At 41.2% G+C, this 21,152-nt stretch overlaps 1 protein-coding gene across 2 annotated transcripts; it reads right to left on the reverse strand.

The window, feature by feature from the left end:
- Window positions 1–2,732: 2,732 nt before the first annotated feature.
- Window positions 2,733–9,974, reverse strand: Cav2 (caveolin 2). 2 transcript variants are annotated; one of them, XM_050145935.1, is made up of 3 exons: window positions 9,681–9,970; window positions 9,172–9,359; window positions 2,733–4,793 (listed from the first exon to the last, which is right to left on the reverse strand). In XM_050145935.1, exons 1-3 carry the CDS (start codon window positions 9,828–9,830, stop codon window positions 4,643–4,645), a joined length of 489 nt encoding a protein of 162 aa, XP_050001892.1. In that variant the 5' UTR covers window positions 9,831–9,970; the 3' UTR covers window positions 2,733–4,642. The 2 variants fall into 2 exon arrangements, with proteins under 2 accessions (XP_050001892.1, XP_050001893.1); XM_050145936.1 differs by lacking the exon at window positions 9,172–9,359 and having other exon boundaries at window positions 9,681–9,974.
- Between the last annotated feature and the right edge of the window lie 11,178 nt (window positions 9,975–21,152).

Raw genomic sequence — 21,152 nt, forward strand, 5'->3', positions numbered from 1 at the left:
ACACTGTGCAGTGCTAGCTAACGTTGCAACCACAGAAATGGAGCCATTTGCATGGTCTCTTCACTGCCGTTTAATTTGTCCTCGAACTCAAATGACACAATGCATAGGCCCTGTTTTCTAACAGGCAAACTTTTACAGAAATCATGTTTTACTTGACTTTAGCGGGAAATGGAGTAGCAAAGGAATTCCCATTCTTAAAGGCCCATAAGCACGTCTACAATCAAGTTCCCAAGTTCTAGAGATCCCTGTTCCTGAAGGTTCAAAAATAGTTATCAAGCAAAACAATGAAGAATAAGACAGGCCCAGCTTGAGTCAGAATGTCACGTGTTTGAACATTTGGTCTTCTGTGGATAGAGCTGTAGGAAATTACAGACCTTTAGGGGGTGGAGCCTGACTGGCTGGCTAGAAGAAGTGGGGCCTATAGGTACTCTAGCTGAGCCTCCTGGCCTGCTTCCTGACTGCAAATAGGGCTGAGTACCTCACACTTCTCTCTCACACCTTTCTCACTATGACCAAGTGTTTCTTTTCCTAAAGCACAAGTCAAGATAATCCCTTCATGAAGTTGTATTGGCTGGGGGTTTTTTGTCACACCAGCGAGCGGAGTAACCAGCAAGACTGGTGTTGTCCCAAAGGAGGGACTGCAGCTCACATGGTTTATATAAGGCTTAGTTTTCCCATAGTGGTTTATGAGCACTAAAAGCCAAGTAGAAAATGTTTACCAAAATTGGTCTGTTTCACACTTCTTTTGTAAATGAAAAAGGAGGTTGAAACGTGACTCTTACTCTGGATTCTCCAAGCACCCTAGATTCTCCTTACGTATTTATCTGCCTAGTTATTCATTGAGAAAACATTGCCTGAATGCATTTGCTACTGCCACAATCCCAGGATCCCCACAGAGTGAAGAAGAGATTGAAGCAGAGGGTGAGGACAGCTGGCAGGCTCTGGTGGACATCTGGGCTGATGGTGGCAATGGCAATGGGGATGGGTGGTTCTCAAGCAGCTTCCATTGCTGTGGCAAACAGCTGGGATAACTTTGAGATGGAGAGGGCTATTTGGGGTTCATATTTTCTTTGAGATGCTTCAATTGCTTGGCCCTGTTGCCTTTGGGCTGTACTGAAGGGTAATACTTATGGTAGAGTAAACTGACCACTTCTTGGCAACCAGGACGCAAAAGGAAAGGACAGGAAGGGTCTCAGATTCCAATATCCTCTTCCATGCCACACTTCCAAGAACATGACTTGTTTTGTCTAGATCCAGACACCTAAAGGTTCTACCAGCTCACAATAGCACCACAGGTAGGTGACCAAGCCTTCTGGACACAAGCCTTTTGGAGACAATTTAAAATGCACTGATAAAGCATTGATACTGTTGTTCAAATAAATCTGAATTCATTAAAAATATGAGAACATGTTAATTCAAGGAATAGAATAATAGTATTAGAGGTCATAAAAATCTAGAAATTTCAGTCATAAAGATCCAAAGTTACAAAAGGACTCCTATAATCAGTGGGAGAGAGAAAAGCATACCCATGGACTTATATTTAGTATCCCAACTGAATAATTGACAAAAGCTATATTACTTTCTTCTTCTTATTATTATTATTCATGTTTCTGTACTAAATTGCTAGATTTGTAAGAAGAAACAGACCCAAATCTTGCTGTTTTAGAAAACAGTGGGATTTGGAACTCCACATTTGATTAAAAAGACCATTTAATTCAATCTTTTTATTACAGCTAGGAAATTTAAGACACAGAAGCTAAACCATTTGCAGGAGGTGAACCGAAGGAGTCATGGTGGTGCTGAGGGTGGAACCAATATGTCTGAGTTCTAGGGCAGGGGTCTTTTCCTACAGGCAGCAACTTCCTAAGAAAGACTTGGAAATAAGTTAGTGGGATTTAGATGACCATTAAAAATGGTTTTTAAAAGTTCTTTCAATCCATAAAGAACATTTTAAAAAGCCAAATATCTGATTTATTATTACATTAATTGACCACAAGAAGGTCTGTGCCAATATCAGCAATTATCCTTCACGTACTTTACTTTCCAAAAATAATTTTGGATAAATCTGACTTTGGGATTCAAGGTATTTTAATATGTGATTTATATTGTCATTACTTTTGCATTTAAGGGTTAGGAATGGAGACAGTAGTTTATTTAGGATTAGTAAAATGAGATTTTACGAAGATTAAGGGTGATTGGCTTATGAACAAGCCACTGCATATTACTCATCAAGTGGCAGAAAAGGAAACATTCTTTTTTTCTCATGTGCACACATTCTCTCATATGCTCAGGCTTGTGTGTGTGTCTGTGCATCCACACATATGGATGCAGAGGCCCAAGGTTTGGTATTGGAAGTCTTTCTCCACCTCATCCACTGAAGCAGGGTTTCTCCATTAAACTCAGAACTTGTGGACCAGACTAGGCTGCCAGCTGGCTCTGAGGATCCCATCTCTGTCTTTGTAGAGATGGAGCTGAAAATGGGCTGCCAAGTCTACCTGCCTTCTTTGTGGGTTCTGGGGGTCCTACTTCTAGTCCTTTCGTTTCCATGGCAAGCACTTTAACTGTTTACCCATTTCTTCCTCCCAACAGACACATCTTGGAACAATAACTCACGTTCTTGTTATTGGAAGTCTTAATGTCTTGGACTGAATTTGTAAAGGTTCTTACTCTTCAGTTTCAGATGTATGAAGTAAGCAGCAGAAAGACAAAATATAATAAAACCAATGAACTCATTTCCTGCTTTTTAGATGTTTATTTTAGATAATGAGGAAACTTTTTGCCTCTGAATTCCAACTGCCCCAGATAAAAGAACCAACATATTTGCATACTTAACTTTGATTTGATTTATCCATAATTTGAGTTTTTGATACAAAATGATTCATGAAAAGTTTCAATAAATGTTCACTTGAAAATAATCACTACTATTTAGGAAAAGGAAATCATGTATTTTAGAAATGAAGGTTATGATGTATAATTATACATAATTGTCTTCAAAATATGCCAAAACTATTTTAAAAGATTGAAGCTTATAATTTATTAAATTGGTATTTTATTATCAGTTTTTTGGTTGCTCAATATATCTAAACGTTTAAATCTCAAATTACAAAAATAATATAAAGCCATGAGACTGACTTTTGAAAGCAGGATGATACAATCTCCATAGTCCTGTTAGTGGCAACACTTTGAAGCTATTACCGGGCTACGACCTCTCTTCTGAAGACATTTTAAAATGTTCCTTTTGTGACTACCTTCAAAAATGTATGACCTTTACAATTTAGTTCCCGACATGGTCTTTTAATCTAGTTTTCAGTAGAATTCCAATTCAATCACCCATACACAATACTGATCAGATTTAGAAATCTTAAAATATTTTTAGTAATTTTCATTGAATAATTTTTTACATGCCAATTTCATAAAGTATATAGTGAGAATATACTTAATTAGGGCTCGGCAATTGAAAAACCATAGGATAATGTTTTCCAGGTCACAAAATTCATACCAGATGATATCTTGAAAACTTGTAACTGTTATTTTTTAATTTACACTTGAAAATTTGTAACTGTTATTTTTTAATTTACACTTGTACTTTAGTATTAGAAACCCTCACAATTGTTAACTCTTCTATATGTTTCTCTACATGAGCCCTTGTAGCAAAAATTGTACTTAGATGTTAGAGACAGCCATTGTCATAAAAATATTATTAACTAGCACCAGAATTACTTGAAAGTAATTGAAGCATTCATAGGAATGTAGAATACAGATTAAACTCCTAACTATGTGGGAGAAAAAAGTCTGGTAAACAAAAGTAGCTACATGTCTTACGCTCAGAAAACATTTGCCAGGACGAATAGACAGGAAACCTAGACAGTCCATTTTACAGTGAATTCCAAAGAAGTTACAACAATTCTCATATGTGACAGCACAATCTTACAAAGAAAGTTGCAGTAGTGATGGTTAATTTATATATGAGATCAAGAAGATGGCAAATATATTAAAAACATTCTAGAGCAACTGAATTAGAGTAACACTTGTATTAGGTACAAAAATATACAGCAAAAATGAAACATCTTGTTAAATAGGCTTACAGACTAATATCTCAGGGGGACACATTTCACATTTATTTGTCTTATTATATCTGATAGTTATTATCATAGGTATATGCATTTCTAAAGGTTATCCTGCTGCATGAAGTTTCTAGAATGTTTGTATATATTACCTCTAGCTTGCCTTTTGGTGATATCTGGAAAAGTAATTTTAAAAGCTTTACTCCTAGAGTAAAGGAAAATAAGAAATCCCATACTTTTACGAGCAGCTATGCACACGATGACTGCAGTGCTGGAGGAAATTGCCCCTTGACCACTATCATGTCATCTCCACAAATGTATGTTTCCTGTTAAAGCAAAAACTGTCTGCTCCTACATTGAGTGTTGCTAATACCGGCATAAAAATAGATAGGAAATCCTTGGCTTATGGTGGGGAAATTGTTATTTGTTAAGATCTGTCAGTGAACATTTCTGAACACGGGTCCCCTCCTGACAGTCTTCTTGACGATAACAACTGGGAAGTGAGCAGAGCAGTAGTGCTTGATGCTACATCAACAGGTGGTACAGCATCCACACATCTGGGCCTGCGCTCCAAGCTGTCAGTCGTGGCTCAGCTGCATGCTGACAGACGAGAAACAGCGTCCTATGCTTGCACACAATGGACCAATGACAACATCTGTCACACTCTTCCATATGGTCTGCACGGAAGGCAGGACCATTAGGCAGGTCTTCACAAAAGGCATTAGGATCCTGGCAGGGGGGAAGAGGGAAACATAAGCATTGTTAGCGGTACCGCTAGCAACTACTGTTACCAAGGGGACTGACACAAATGCATGGACAAATATAAGAATGACTTAACTTGCTTTAGTATGGTTCAAAATAAATAAATGAACAATGGCCAGAGTGATAAGAAGTGCAAGAGGTAAGCTGTTTAAAAAATAAACAGGCTCATAGATGATAAATGTTAATATTCTTTCGGCTGGTTGAACGCTAGTGGAAACGGTCAAACAAAAATAAACAAAGCAGTTTATTTCTCTGCCAGACCTCTGCTTCTAAAGATTAACCTGCTAGCACTTCCTGTTTCTCTGAGGATCTACTTCCTGCCTGCCTTTCCTGTGGCCTCCCTCTTTGCCTCCCCTCTTAGCCAGGCTGGGTGGGAGTCTCGATGCTTTTGGTGTACTAAAACAAATCTCATCATTTTCAAATTTATCAAAAAGCCGGTAAGTAGATACTTAAATTTCTGTCTTTCCTTTTAGGATATATGCTGAAAGTTCACTTTTTAGTAAGATTTGAATGGAAATGCATTTAGTATTTTGTTCAGCTTCATGTTATCATCGTTTATGTCATGAATTGCTTCATATTGTTATTTTCATAGGAATTACACTCACCAACAAGGGCTGTGTGGTGCAGTTCAGAGAAAAAAAGGTGTATTCCCACACTTTTGTATAGTTTTTCTTTCGATACTTTTTCTATTCTTCTATCATTCACGTGACTATTTTGTGTAATCCTCTGAGTAGTGCTTCCTGGGAGCATGAAAGAGTTGTGAACTTTGGGCACTGGAGAGGTTCTTTACTATTACGTGGGGGGGGGGGGGGGCTGAGAGTGAGGTCGATTTTATTGGTTTGTTCTTAAAATGCTACTTAACTAAAGACCTGTTGCATTGAACTCAAAGGACCAGGGATTGTGTGTTTGATGGGTATATTTTTAGAACGCTGAATTATTCCTACTGCCCATCTACATAGACTATATGTGATGTTTTGTTCCAATGGCTAAATATTTAAAACAATTTTATAAGAAAATTAATTATGGGTGCTTTAGAACTAAACACATGACGAAAAGCTGAGCAACTGTTCGCTTTATACTCCGCCCGCATCAAGCTTCTCCCTGGATGTCACTTTCGCACATGGCCTCACATTAAAGAGACTGGAAATTTTACAGAACCAGTTATCAGGGCTAAGCCTTATTGCATGTCCCTAAGATGTCCACATGTTGCTGTCACATAACAAATAAGAACAGACAGACCTATCTTGAAGTCAGAATATATAGTAAAAATAATTTAATAAAAGAGCCTCAAAATAATAGAATCCTAAAGTTTATATCCGAAAGTTTGTTTTAAAATATGCACTTCACTCTGAATCAATTTGCTCTTCCTTAGGCTAATCTTCTCTAGCTTCATAACCCTTGTATCTGTGGCCTCTAAAAGGGACTTCAACATTTTGAGTCAACGAAGTCCGATTGCCATGTTGGAAGATTTCATCACTGGATATGACTGGCACATTTTATTTTCTTCAAGCTATTCTCTCTTTGCGTCAGAGAGCTCAACAATCCTTGGATGTAGAATTGGAGTCTTCTCAACATTGTGAATCATTTCTTTTGTACAACTGCACACAGTTTAGACTGATGACAAATGCCCGACATCGCCAACCAAATGCTTCTCATGCAAACGCCATAATCTACAGATCTGTATACCGCCATTGGGTAAAAAGCCTGAGATCAGGGAGATCTACTGCAGTGTCTTAAAGACTGGGCTATCACAGCAATGTGTGTGCCGAAAGCACCCAGAATGAGATGCTGAGCACTGTGTTTACAGCAACTGGACACCCGTTTGCATTGCGTTCCAGGAAAATAAGAGTATAGATGCCCCAGTCACATTTCTTTGATTATGGCTCATTTATTTATTGGCTTATTTATTTATTTGCTTATTTGCCAAATGGTGAGTGCATTTGACTGAGGCATCAAACAGAATGATCCCACAAGTCCTAAAGATCTGAACTTTTGGCTGAAGATCCAATATAACTCAATTTTTATATTTCAATTTTTGTTATGTGTTTGGTCAAAGAATCCAAAATCTAGCTGTAGTGGTGAATAGTTGGAGTTCTGCCTACTGGAGAGGCTAAGGCACAGGGATTCCTTGAGTCCAGGAGTTCAAGGCCCACCTAGGGAACATGGTGAGCCTCTGTGCTCACAACCAAACAAAATGATAACCAACCACCAACCAAACGCCTCCCCAAACAATAACCACAGTCAAAGCAAAAATCTACAATCAGATGTGTGGTGATTTTGTGACTGGTTAAAAGTCCCTTTTTTATTTCCTCTTCTTTGGTTAAACAATGACCAATCCCATGTTTAAAAAATATAAAAAATAAACAACTAAAAAAGAAAAAAAAAACCAAACAAACCCCAGTCTTGCTCACATGAATCTACTCATTAAAAATGGTTCCCATTGACTTAGCTAGTCTGTCGGGGGTGTGTGTGTGTAATCCATTAATGATAAAAAATGTTCCATCAAGGCACAAAGTCACATCTAAGCATAGATGCACAGCTCCCGGATGACAGCTAGGTGACAGTTAAATATTAATGTCCCACATGAATGCAATTTGAAAAGCAAGCTGAGGTTAAATAATACATATCATGTGTCTAAAGGGAAGGTGGGCTGATGAGTCACCAGCGGATGCCAAATGCAAAACTCCTCCCACTCCGGGAAAGCCAGGTGGAGAAAAGCCTCCTTTGGGTCACTGTGGTGTTGCTAATATCTTTCCACCATTTAGCAAATGAAAAATTCCTTTTTTCCCCCAATTCTTACCGAGGAAGTGTGGGAAGAGACAGCACTGTCAGTAAACCCACACGCTGCGCTTCCAATGAGCATCAGAGCCAGCATCCCAACACCTGGTGGATGCTTTGGCTTTTCACATTTTTGGAAGTGGAAAAATAACCGGCTGAGACAGGGCATTGGCCGCTTTAGTTCATTAGGAACGTCCAGTCGCATACGTTGATTTAGGCATGTGAAAAAGACATGTGTGGGGATGTCATAGATGAGACAGCTGCATCTGCCTTCTGTGGGTCTGTACACACACAAAGGCAGACGCCTCCTCTGGCAAGCAAGGGCACTTTCACCATGACTGCTTACAACCTCAGGTGACTGCATCGGTGTTCTTTGTTGATCCTTTGGTCATCTGGATTTATGTTTATCATAGATTAACGAAGTAACCCTCCTTTCCCAGTCTCCCCATTGCTGTTCAATGGCGCTTTCTCACCATTCCTGTCACACGCGGTGGGCAAGCTGAGGAAAATTCTGGGCACTTGTTCAGTAAGACAGAGCACCTAATAGACTCGGTGTGCAGAACTAGCTGGCTAACAGTAGCTGAACTTAGCTAGAGACTGAAAGAAGGGGTGGATTCGAGAGTTCTAACACTGAGCACCGGGACTGCATTAGGGTGTGGCAATGTCATATAAAGTGACGAACTGGATGGTGGCACCTCTGACTACACATGTCACGGGTCCATCTTGAGGAGCCAACCCGAGAACTTTGGTGACACTGGGGATGATTCTTAGATTAATAGTAGATATTTCTGGAAGAAAGGTGCTATTTCCCTCAAGAAAAGTTTGAGCGCTCGAAAATGCTCTATACATTTTATGACGCATTTCCAAATTTCTTTTTCTGGTAACTAGATGTCCTATTCATTCGCACGTCATAGGTGAAGCGATGATATAACGGCCTTATTTTATTGTTGCAGACTCTGAGCTTCCATTCACCCATGGTGGGTGTACCACACCATCGTTGTCAACACCTCCTAGCTCACCTGGTTCCCTTACTACCATTTTTACCAATGGCAAAAGCTGAGTGGCGCTGTCCCCAGCACTGTTTGCCAAAGCCTGCCGTTCTTGCTTGGTTAGACTGGCGGTGGTGTTCTGCTCTGAGATGGCGCTTGTTTTGCCCAAGCACAGATGGTGACTGAATCAGAGGCAATGAAAGGAAGAAAGAACCTGCCCAGAACCACAGGCACAAGTCACAACAGGGCCTTGAGAGCGCAGCCTGGGGCAGGAAGCAGCCTTCCAGCCCCCACCTCCGCACTCAGCTCAGCCTTCTGCAGGGAAGGAAAAATCACACCCGGGAAAGAGGCCCCTGCTTCCTTCTGTTTAAACCCTCAACTATTATTCTAAAGGTCCATTATTATTATTCTAAAGAAAGCACACTGCCCCTCAAGCTTCCTCAGGTCTTGCTACTGCTTGGGAACTAATGCAAGCGTTCTTTCTGCAACCCGGCCGGGGAAATAGGAGGAGCAGTGGGCAGGTGGCAAAAACATAAGTATGCTTCAGAAGGCAGATCCACCCCTGGGTTCCTTCTCACCAGATGTGCAGACAGCTGAGGGTAGCAAACAGGATCCCTGCGACGAAGGCCAAGGGGATAGCCAGAAACACGGTCAGGAACTTGTAGATCACATACTTGCTGATTTCATAGAGGGCATGGCTGCAGATCCACACTTTGTCAAAGGAGTGTGTATTCTCAGGCTCTGCAATTAGATCCTCAAAACCTAGCTGCAGAGACAAGACACAGGGACCCAACCAGTCATCCAAACTGTCTGCAGGGGTTGGGGGACTAGAGGCACTATAAACAGGGAAAGTCTGCAGAAAATATGGTAGACTATTCCCAGCGTTTCCTAGGGTAACCGTGGGCACACAGGAATTGGGGCAACATTCCTGGTTGTTCAGGGAGCCTGAGGGTTGTGTGTCTGGGTCAACAGGGTGCCAATAGGACCAGTGGCCACTGTTGGGGAGGACTTGAAGGGGCATCCTCCTACAGAGAGTTAGGGACCCATAGCAGCCTCCTGTGTAGGTGGTGGCCGGGCTGAAACTAACCTTGAGATGGGAATTGAGCCGGTGGGGATCCCGGTCCTGACTCGAGTCCACGTACTTCTCGGGGTCTACGTAGTCGACACCACTGTGGTGGCTGTAGGCGTCGTCCGCCATGAAGAGCTGCACGTCGGCCTTCTCGGTCTCCAGCCCCATCGCTGCTGACGCTGCGCTGCAAGAGCGGCTCGGGTCGGTCCGTTCCCGGGCAGCGCGGCCACCCCTTCCCGCGGCGCCCAGCCCCGCCCCGCTCGCCTCGCCTCGCTTCGCCTAGGTCGCGCTGCCCGGGCGGTGGCCGCTTTCCGCTGCCGGTTCCCGCTCCCGGCCTTGGCTGGCCGAGCCCCGCCCCGCCCCGCCGGGCCTCTGGGTGGGAGGGCAGGCACCTCTCTCGTTGCTTGCCAGAGCCCGAAGGAGCTCGGGGAAGCGGCCGGATGAGTCACCTCCTGGCTCAGTGGAGCTGGGCAAAGCGGGCCTCCAGGGCCACTTGGCTAGCAGTTCAGACCTGGGTGCTTAATGGCAGGCAAATTGGCCAGGGAGATGTGCAAACTGCAGCGAGGTCTCGAAGTACTTGGGAGGTAAGGAATAGGAAAGCCTGCTTTCATTGCCTGTTGCTTTATGTCTTTGGCACCTGCTCCTCAGAGCTATCTTGATGTTAATTCATGTTAAACTTCTACTTGGTCCCTAACTCACGCGGTAGGCATCCAATCAGCATTACTGCTGCTTAGTGAGGCTAGAAGCCAAGCATAGTGATTGACAGGGGATGCACCCAACCCTTCAGTTTTCCCAGAACTGGGTATGTGAGGCTTTTTTGGTCTAGAAGTTTGCACCATCATAGCCCACGGAGAAGTCTGCTCCTTTACCCCCAAACGACAACTAACTCTTGATTTTTCCTTAACTCAGGATTTTGTTCAAAGACTTCAGGAATTGCTAACATGCAGACGAATTCTGCAGTACCCTCAGAGCAGCAGCGTATATAGAATCATAAAACCATGCCAGGGTACGTAGGGGAGTCTGCCAATCATTCTCTTAGGAGCTTCAGAAGGGAGGAGCTGGCATAAAGGTTTACCGGCAGGTAAACTCACACATTTGTTTGCTGGAAACAGGAATTTGGTGAATATAATTTGAGAACGGATGATGCTTGCAGCTTGCCCAGGGTCCAAGAGACAGTACCAAAGAGTAAGCACCGCCATGCACAGGAGGGTTTAGAACCAGCTGCGCACAGCAAATCAATGTAGGAACTGGATTTAAAGGCTTCTTTGGGAAAAGAAAACTCTACTTGGGAAACAATAAAAATTATAAAAACAAAACGAAACAAACAACGAGAGAAGTAAAAGACAGGCACTGAACGGGGAACATATTTTGGAGCTAAAATTCTCTATCTCCTATAGTTAAATAAAGAGTGTCTTCAGTGTGCAGATGACAGTGTGGTAACAGAGCAGAATGTGGCAGGGTTGATTCCCAGGACCTGGAGGCCCCTCCCCCACTCCGTCATGTGGTCCTTTTATTGGAGCCTCAGGCTACCCCTGCATTTATACGTGAGCATCCAGGTCCCGGTTTTGTTAACTTCTTTTGAATGGAAAGGGATGACTTAGGCCTTACACTAAGGTTTTTTTTTTTTTTTTTTTTTTTTTTTTTTTTTTTTTTTTTTTTTTTTTTTTTTTTTTGTTTTTGTTTTTGTTTGTTTTTCCAGCACTTCCCTCTCCGGCATTCATTTGAACAGGCTGACTTCTGAGAACCAGGTAGGGTCTAGATTAGTGTTTCATATCCTTTGAGTCGTAACCCTTTCACAGGGGTTTCCTAAGACCATCGGAAAACACAGATATTTGCATTATGGTTTATTTTTGCAGATTTGTTACAGTAGCAAAATTATAGTTGTGAAGTAGCAACCAAAATAATTTTATGGTTGGGGGTTGCCCCAAAACGAGGGACTGTATTAAAGGGTCCTAGCGTTAGGAAGGTTGAGAACCACTGTTCTGATTGCTGTCTCCAGAAGGCAGGAGTCTGCAGGGGAGGCCACCATGTTGATTACTAGGATATGGAAGAGATAGTTTACATCCAATTCATCTTTCCTAAAGCTTGCATTTCCTCAAAATGTAAGATCTTCCAATGAAAAGAACAAAACCGCATGGCTGCAGTCCAGGTGACGGCTGCACAGCAGGCTTCATCCCTACCGAGGCTTTGGAGAACCTGGGCATTTTCAGTGCAGTTAGTAGGCCAAGAGGCAGAACCTATGCAAATAAAGGCTGAATTTTCAGGCAGCAGAGACAGGAGGCCCTAAAGAGGTGGAATCAGTATGCCCTTGATTGGACAGTTTCAGCTACAGATTCATTTGTAACATTAGAGATGTTTATTTTTTAGAAAAGAATGTTCTGAAGCTGAAACTAAAAACAAGTTGTCTAGATTTGGTTGATGCCGTGAAGAATTGAGAAGAACAAGAAGACTCCCCTGCCGACTTGATGACTATGCCCCTCTGCCGCTGGTTGGAACTGGATGACACTCTCGTTCTCTTACTTTAATGGCATTCTTGCCCATCTCCCTATTTTCAATTTTTAAGTGTTTTTTTTTTAAGCATTGCCTTAAAAATGATTTTGCTCATCCTATTGGATTATTCTTAGACCATGGCAGCTATCACTGCCCTCAAGGGGATTAAACCAGCATGATTCCCACAGCATAAATGGATGCTACCCTCGATAGATTTTTCCAAGAAATAAAAAAGTAAGGGAACCTCATTGGAGCTAAATATCTGTGTTCACAGTTGTATCTTCCAGAGTGTTGGGTTACCCTCCAGTGGCCCCAAAACATATCTGCTATAAGGCAGAGGACACAAAGCTTCATATTAATCCCATGCTGGGCCTTTCATTTTCTGGCTTCTAATAAGATGGAGCTTTAGATGGCACATTAAAGTAATGGCGGAGCACAACCAAGTCATTGATCAGGACTTCTGAGTAGGATTTCCTCCCTGCATTTTCCCATCACATTGTCTAAGAAAGTTCTTTTAATGGCTTATTTGAATGTGTTTGTAAAAATTCCTATGAATAAAATCAATTTTCACCTTCAGTTTTTCCCTCAAATCACAAACCTGTCTTCTGATGGCCTGTATTGCCCACATACAGCTTTAACCATTGGGTATTCAAGTAATTAGTTATTATTAAAAGAATTTTATGGTAATTACAGCATGTGGATTAGAGGAGGCTTGCTCGTCCTCCACATTATTGGCAGATTCTCTCCAATCATCCTGTGCTATGAGGGCTTGTCCTGCAATGTTTATCCACTCCTGACTTCTGCCCCACTAGCTGTAGACACTGCTGCCCAGCCATGGCAACCCCAAATGTTTCCAGACATTGCTAAACATTCCCTGAGGACCCAAGTCACCTTTCCCCGCCTTCCTGGGTCTGGGAGCCTCAAAATTTGACAGTAGTGAATAATGTCACATGAATGGGGAGAAATGGAGGCCCTTCTGTGCATTAGTAAGGCCATGGCTAAGACAAAGCTTCAAAATATACTAATAATTTATCAGAAACCCTGGTTTTATTTTGAATCAGCTTCATGTCTATAAAAAATGAAGTCATATATATATATATTTGATGTTTGGAGCTGGACAGTGATGGAGCACACCGTTAAACTCATCACTGGGAGGCAGATCTCTGTGAGTTCAAGGCCATCCTGGTCTACAGAGCGAGTTCCAGGATAGCCAAGGCAACACAGAGAAACCCTGTCTTGAGAAAAACAAAACAAAGAAAGAAAGGGAAGAAGGAAAGAAGGAAGGAAGAAAAAAGAAAGGAAGAAAGGAAGGAAGGAAGGAGGGAGGGAAGGGAGGGAGGGAGAGAGAGAGGGAAAGAGAAAGAAAGAAAGAAAGAAAAGGAAGGAAGGAAGGAAGGAAGGAAGGAAGGAGGGAAAGAGGGAAGGAAGGAAAGAGGGGAGGATGGAAGGAAGTTAAGCTTAAGGATTTTGTCTGTTCTTTAACATTTTTCAAACTAATCAGTCACCAAAATTCCAATGCAATTAGGATGTGCAATCCCATCAAGAGACCCCTAATAAACAACTTTCAAATTTTGTTTGTTTGCCAGGCCTCGTATGTTTTCCTCACAATGGCTTGGCTTGTTAGATGACTGTATCTGGAAAAACACACATTAAGGGATGTCTTGATCCTTTATATTTCCTCTTAAGACCATATGAAACTCAGGAATCTTTAGCAAATCCCACCTACTGAATAATTTCCCCAAGTTTTAGGTAACTTTAATTAAGGAATCTGTGTCCTTTTTAGAAGAACAACAAGGCACCTGCTGATCGGTTTCCCACTGTCACAAGGACAAAGCTTGAGAAGTTTGGAGACAGAGTTTCATCCATCTTGTTTGAACTGATCCCGTCCTGGAACAGTGGGCTTTGAATAAGGAATTATTCGAATAGGTCTCTGCTTTGCTTTCCCACCTTTTCCTGTCTTCCTCACTTTATCTTCTTCCTCCAACCATGGCCCATCTCCTGACAACATCCTGGGCTCTGCCTGAAGTTTGGATCAGATAAAAAGTATGTGTCGTTACAGTTCTTCCATTATCACACTTGTGAAGTGGTGCCAGATACTTTATGAAAATTTCCCCATTTTTTTTCTCTTACATAGCGCTTGTCTTTTTTTCTCCCTACCCCAAGTAAAATAAGTCTTGCATCAGTGAACCAGGAATTTCTGGTTTATTACTAAGACACAGTAGCTTGTTTATAATTGGTGCCAGGTTGATATTTTATCTGTTTCAAACAGGACCTCCCCTGCCCCAGAAATGTCATACACAAGAATGTTTGAAGCACCCTTTCTGTGGGAATGCCTGGCTCTTAGAAACAGCAGAGGAAAGAGAGCGAGCTTCATCAGTCTGTATTCACTGTTGATGGTGGGAGGATAGGTCATTCTATTCTCATCCAGAACAATGCAAGGCGATTAATTTTAGCATTATTTTATCCTGTTTTCCATAAGTAAAGGATGTTCCTGTTTAGCCTTCTAAGTGTCTCATTGATTTCTGGAGCACTGTATATACTAAAAAGACGTAGCTATAGGACTTTAATAGTTTATCTTTCCGGAACATGAAATAGGAACTCATTAAGCTTTAGTGGGCACTAAATTCAAGGTACACTTTTAAGAAGCACAATTTCCTCTGTATGCAGGTGGGATCCTGGCTTTTGCTGCACTGTGGAGTTGCCTTTTCCCAGTCTTAACAGTGGATCATGAAGCTGTTTTCTTGATTTGAGGGTAAACACTTTGATCACATTTCTCTATTAATTTTGTATGTGCATGCCACAGCCCGTATATGGAGGTCAGAGGACAACCTGAGGAGCTTGGTTCTCATTCTCCACAACATGGGTTCCAGGAACAGAAATCTGATTGCTATGTTAGGTAAAAAGTGCCTTAAATCACAGAACCATCCACCGGTGCTTGATTTGAGATTTTATTTTAGACCAAAAATATTATTATATCTAAGATTTAAGGCTTTGTGTTGTATAATAATAATGCTTTTCCTTCTCTGTGTGCACTCATGTGCATGAATACATGTGGTGTACTTGTGTGTGTGCAGATGCACTTGACCCTGTGTGAACACACCGAGGTGAGAGGTTGGAGCCTGGTACTGTCCTCTATTCCTGTTCACCTTGCTCTTTGGAGAGCAAGCCTTTCAGTGAACCTGGAACTCAGCATCTTGGCCAGAGAGGCTGGCCAGTGAGCTCTCAGGATCCACCTGCCTTTGCCTCCCTAGACCTGTTCTTCTGATGCATGTCATGAGAGAGGATGACTCTCAGCTTTCGTATAGGTGCTGGGATGGGAACTGAAGTGCACCTGCTTGCTCAGCAAGCGGTTTTCCTCTATGTAGGTTACGCGCCCCCCCCCCCTTGCAGTGATCAAATACACCCCAATACCAACTTAAGGAAGAGTTTATTTTGGCTCACAGTTCGAGAGTACAGTCTACAGTGCTGGAGAAGGCCTGGTGGAGAGGAGCTGGAGGTAACTGCTCACACTGGGGAGCGATGGCCACTGCTGCTTAGCTCGCTTCCTTCATTTTATTCAGTCTGGGACAGGAACCCATGGAATGGTGCCGCCCACAGTTAAGATGGATTTGCCTACTTTAATTACCCTAATCTCAATAATCTCTCTGGGGCTTGCCGAAAGCTCACCTCACCCATTAATACCTTACACACATGCCCGGAGTTGTGTCCCCCAGATGATTCTGAATTCTGTCAAGCTGACAATCACAGCCACCACACCATCGCCCCATCTCCCCAGCCCCCTTTCTCTCATATTTACAAATATTTTCAGCTTTCCTGCAGAACTAGTACAAATTTGTAAAAATGGCATGTCTAGTTTACATTAGCCAAGACAGGATAGGACAGCCGCACTCCACACCCACCCCCTCCAAGTTCAAAGGATGAAAAAGAGAAAAGATGGCAAGGAAAGTTTCTCTTAAGTTGTAACCTTGTCGCATATTTTCAGTAGAGAAATAGGACGCAAGTACAGAGGGCTCCACCTGGCTCTCGTAAAGAACTGTGTGAGTGTCCATTAGGCTTCTTCAGTGCATGAAAGAATCATTGTGAGCAAAGAGCAAAGGGAATCCAATTCTGCAGAGCAAATGGAAGACTGGGATGCAGCCAAGGGGCTGGGCAGGAAAAATTTTAGATTAGATTTTCCTATCAATAAATATCTGGGAATAATTTTGGCTCCAGAATTTATTTCTTTCTAAAATATGTTTGTCTATTTCTGTTCCTTAGTGGCATAAAACTGTAAGGCAGATTTTTTTATAACACATAAAGGCATAAAAATAGGAAATATGGGTGTCTGCATTTATTCTTTGTGTGCCTCAAAGGCATAGTTAACCCTCAAACTGTCTTCCAAATGCTTGTTAAGTCTTTAATTTCTCATTTAAAATGGCTCCAGGATTGGAGAGAAATGGAGATAAAAATGAGGTTATTTTATTACAATATATCACCAACAGGACTATTGAAATACTTATATGTGAGGATAAGGTAATGTTTCTCGAGTTAATCAATTAGTAATTATATAAACATTGTATTGCAAAGTAATTTTAGAAGATATTTGTATTTTCTTTTTTTAAGAAGACAATGATGGGGGAGTGGGGGAAGAAATTCCTGGAGAATTAAGAACATGCAAACATCAGGAGAAACACCAAAGCTCTCATTGGAATATCATTTGTTTCTATAAAATTTGTATGTATATTGTCATTTCACTTTCTCAGAGTGATGATAATTGTTTCTAAACAGAGTTGTTTCTCCCTACAGTGCATGAACATGGTATTCTGACAACTCTCCGTCTGCATTGGTTCAGGTAATTAGTTCAGTAAAAAAGCATGTCCTTTCCCCTTTAAAATCCATTGTCCTTGGAAGCTCTTGGATAAACAGGACACTGGAAATAAACCTGGGTAGTAAAACAACTGTGGTCCTGAGAAACTGCACAGTGCTTTATTTGGAAGCCGTAGAATTTGCAGAATGCTGCTGTAAAGGGCACGCTACTCAAGGGCCGAGGCTCTGAAGACTTTTATTATGAAAGCAAAAGTATTTTCTGAAGGAGGGGAGCACAATTAGCTAAATGTTTGGGACAAAAAATAGAGTTATTATTATACCATTTTGGAAAAGCTTTGCCTATTTCTCTGCATTGTAATTGTTTTATGAGACAGGGCCCCTCTCTGTAGCTCTGGCTGTACTGAAGCTCACTATGTAGACGAGGCTGACCTCAAACTCACAGAGACCCGCCGGCTCCTTCTTGTTGAGTGCCGGGACTAAAAAGGTGAACACCACTACCTTGTTCAGCTCTGGTTTATTTTCTCGGCCTTTAATTACCAGTCAAGTAAAGTGTCACACGATAGGAATGTTTAATTTTGTTCTTTTTCCCTCCTTTGTCCTTCTTCAGAGTTTCTGTTTCTTCCTAAGATCTTGTTTTTCCCAATCATAGTCTGGCCCATGCACAACATTTCAGAGCTGGGAAGAACTTAGAAGCCTTAGACCAATGCCCTTGCTAGCAGGCACCTTTAAAAACTCTGCTGGAATATCACGACAACGAGAAGCTAGTTTATAAAGGAAACAGAAAATAAGATTTTTATAAACTTCTTTGTTATTCTTTTGTGCCAGCAGCTACTTATGTAAAGACCTAACTCTGTATGTATGCATGTATCTCTGTATGTATGTATGTATGTATGTATGTATGTATGTATGTATGTATGTATGTATCTATCTATCTATCTATCTATCTATCTATCTATCTATCATCTATCATGTATTTATTTTAATTCTGCCTTTGCTATTCTAGGAAAATAAGTATTAAAGCCCAACTGCTATTTTGTAAAGGTTAGTTTTTTTAAACACTAGGTTTCTCCTCACTAAACATTTCTGTAGCTAAGCTACCCCACTTATCTCAGTTGTTCTTCATGTGTGATGGTTTTCAATCTTATGATATCCTTTTTTTATAGTTTATTACACTATGTCAGAAGTCACACTCAAAGTAAAAACACTTGGTCTGGCGGTCTGAGCAGCAGGGCTTAGCATTATAATATTACATCACTTTCTTTCTATTACTCTACAGACTGATTTTTGGGTTGCTGTATTATAGTTCTGATTAAAATAAATCTCACTGGAAACTGAACTTACTGTTTTCTGTTTTTTTTTTTTTTTTGGTTAGGTCACTACGCAAAGGCAATAATAGTTGGTAATACATGTGTCTTAAGAAGTCAATTAAGGCATTTCTATTAAATTTCATCACTTTCTGAGTTATTGTCTTTCTTGGGATGCTGTTGCTTATGTGTGTCTCGCCCATCAGTCTGTTTTACACATTTATTCCTAGTCACCGATGGAAAGTTGAGTGCATGACACTTGAGAAGAGTTACGCAGCATTCCGATTGAACTGGTAAATATACCTCCTATATGCTGATGACTTCTAAATGTATAGTTCTTCCTGTGCTTCTGGACCTCAAGGATCTACCTGATGATAAACTTATCTCCAATTTCATGTGCCTCGAAAACTAGCTTTTAGTTTCTAGTCCCAAATCAACTGTCTTGCTGTTCTGATCACACAGTTGGTTAAAATCCAAATGCAGGCTTTTTCAGACCCAGGCCAGCTGGCCTTGGTGAGTTCCCGATAGAACATCCCCATTGTCTCAGTGTATGGGTGCACCCCTCGCGGTCCTGAGTTCCTTGCTCGTGCTCCCTCTCCTTCTGCTCCTGACTTGGACCTTGAGATTTCAGTCAGGTGCTCCATTGTGGGTCTCTGTCTCTGTCTCCTTTCATCGCCTGATGCAGGTTAATATTCAGGAGGATGCCTATATGTTTTTCTTTGTCTGAAAAAGCCTGGGTTAAAACCGGTCTCGCTGAACATAGCGGTCAATGAGGACTACTGAGAACTCAAGAACAATGGCAATGGGTTTTTGATCCTACTGCACGTATTGGCTTTGTGGGAGCCTAGGCAGTTTGGATGCTCACCTTACTAGACCTGGATGGAGGGGGGTAGTCCTTGGACTTCCCACAGGGCAGAGAACCCTGATTGCTGTTTGGGCTGACGAGGGAGGGGGGCTTGATTGGGGGCGGGGGAGGGAAATGGGAGGCGGCGGTGGGGAAGAGACAGAAATCTTTAATAAATAAAAAAAATGCAGCTACAAAAAAAAATCCAAATGCAGGCATCAGTTTTAATGTCTACAAGGTGCTCGTTGCTCCCTGACCAGCAGGTTTGTTAGTTCTAGCTCTCAAATCAATGCTTCCACCTTCTTCCATTGTGCTTCCACTCCCTGGTCTCAGTTCAGGTCATTGCATCAGCCTCCACAGAGCACATCTTTGTTCTCACAAATTGCTTCCCCCACCCAGTATCCAGTGACCCTTGTAACAACACACAATTGAAAACATATTTTATTAGATATATTGCATATGCTTATAAAGGTGACAAGATCATAAATATACAGCTCAATGAGTCATCACAGAGAAAATTTATTCTATTCCCTCTATTCAAATAAAGACAGAATGTCACCAATCCTAGGAGCTAATTGCATGCCAATCTTTGTCACTTTCCCCTCCTTGCCTCATGTAAATCCAATCCTAAACTTTCACTTAATGCACTATATTTTTCTGTTTAAAATTTTATATACACAAATAGTTCACTCAGCCTACTTTTCTATTTTGTTTAATTCATTTCAGAAGCTATGACTGTGAAACTCATCTGCATTGTATATCAGAGTGGTTCTTGCATTTTCATTTTTATACCATTTCATTGTTATGTAACTTGTCATTGTATGAACAAACAGCAATTTTAAAATTGATTTTTCCATTTTAAAGCTGATGAAATCTGGTTTCCAGTTTGGGGTGACAGGATAATGGTCAATTCTAAATATGTTCTTTGCTGATGATCTATACCATTTATTTGAGGTACAAAGTTAAGAGAAGATTTCTATTAAGGGACAAATACATGTTCAATACTTATAGCAACTTACATATTCTCTATCTGGAAACTGCACAGAAAATTTTGAGTTTTAAAACTCCATGATTCTGAAGTTTTGAAAATAGTAGATATTTCAGCAAGCACACAAATATTAAGGTTGACTGTGTCTAGAGTAAAAAGAGATATCCCTGTTATTCTGTTGAACTCACGAGGTAGATGAAAAGCTGGATCCAGTACTGACTTGAGACAGATATTCATGCCGAGGGATGGACTGCTCACTGGCAAACACTCATAGCAAAATTTAAGAGCCAAAAGAATCAACCTTACTTAAATATCCTTCTGGGGAATGGAAAATGCATTCTCGTTCTATTCAAAGAGACAATATGATTGTCAGAAGAGCCATATTGCTTTACAAAAAGAGCTTTTAATCTAGCTGCTGAGCTAGTAGATTTGGTTTTGGAGTTATGACATTCTCTCTCTCTTTCACCTATGACTCTATTTCTCTTGCCTTTGCTGTCTCTTCATTTTAATTGTTCACCTTTTGGCTGCCATCTGAAGACATGGGTATTCCTTTTAGCTTAACCACACAAAACTTGAAAATAAAAATCTATACTACATCTAGATATCTATAGTTTTGATGCACTGAAGTAGTGGTGGTGGAGGAGGAGGAGCCTAGGCTGAGTGGTTCTGGTTAACTTTCATGTTGTAAATCTAGCGTTGGTCTGTCTTCTGATTCAAATGGAAACATTTTGAAAGTGAAAAGTGAGATTTGGTAACTGCATCAGATAAACGGCCCAGATAAAGATAGGAAGCTGGCACTATTGCTGCGCCATTGTGCTACATGTCTACATCCTCTTCTTCCATGCATGGGGGATGGATGGTGTTTCCTCTAACGTGTATAACTTAAGTGGGTGGGGGTTTTCAAGAGAGCAAGGAAAGGAGAAATCCTCTCCTAGTTATGATACAGAAGAAATAACATGAAGTTAGACTTGGAATATTTTATCTGTTAGTCAACTGCTTCTATCTTTGCATTTTCGTGGTAAAGGGGCATAAAATTAAATGAAACACCATAACCTTAG

This window comes from Alexandromys fortis, unplaced genomic scaffold, assembly GCF_014885135.2.
Source record: "Alexandromys fortis isolate MF-2015 unplaced genomic scaffold, M_Fortis_MF-2015_v1.1 scaffold_34, whole genome shotgun sequence".
Classification (NCBI taxonomy): domain Eukaryota; kingdom Metazoa; phylum Chordata; class Mammalia; order Rodentia; family Cricetidae; genus Alexandromys; species Alexandromys fortis.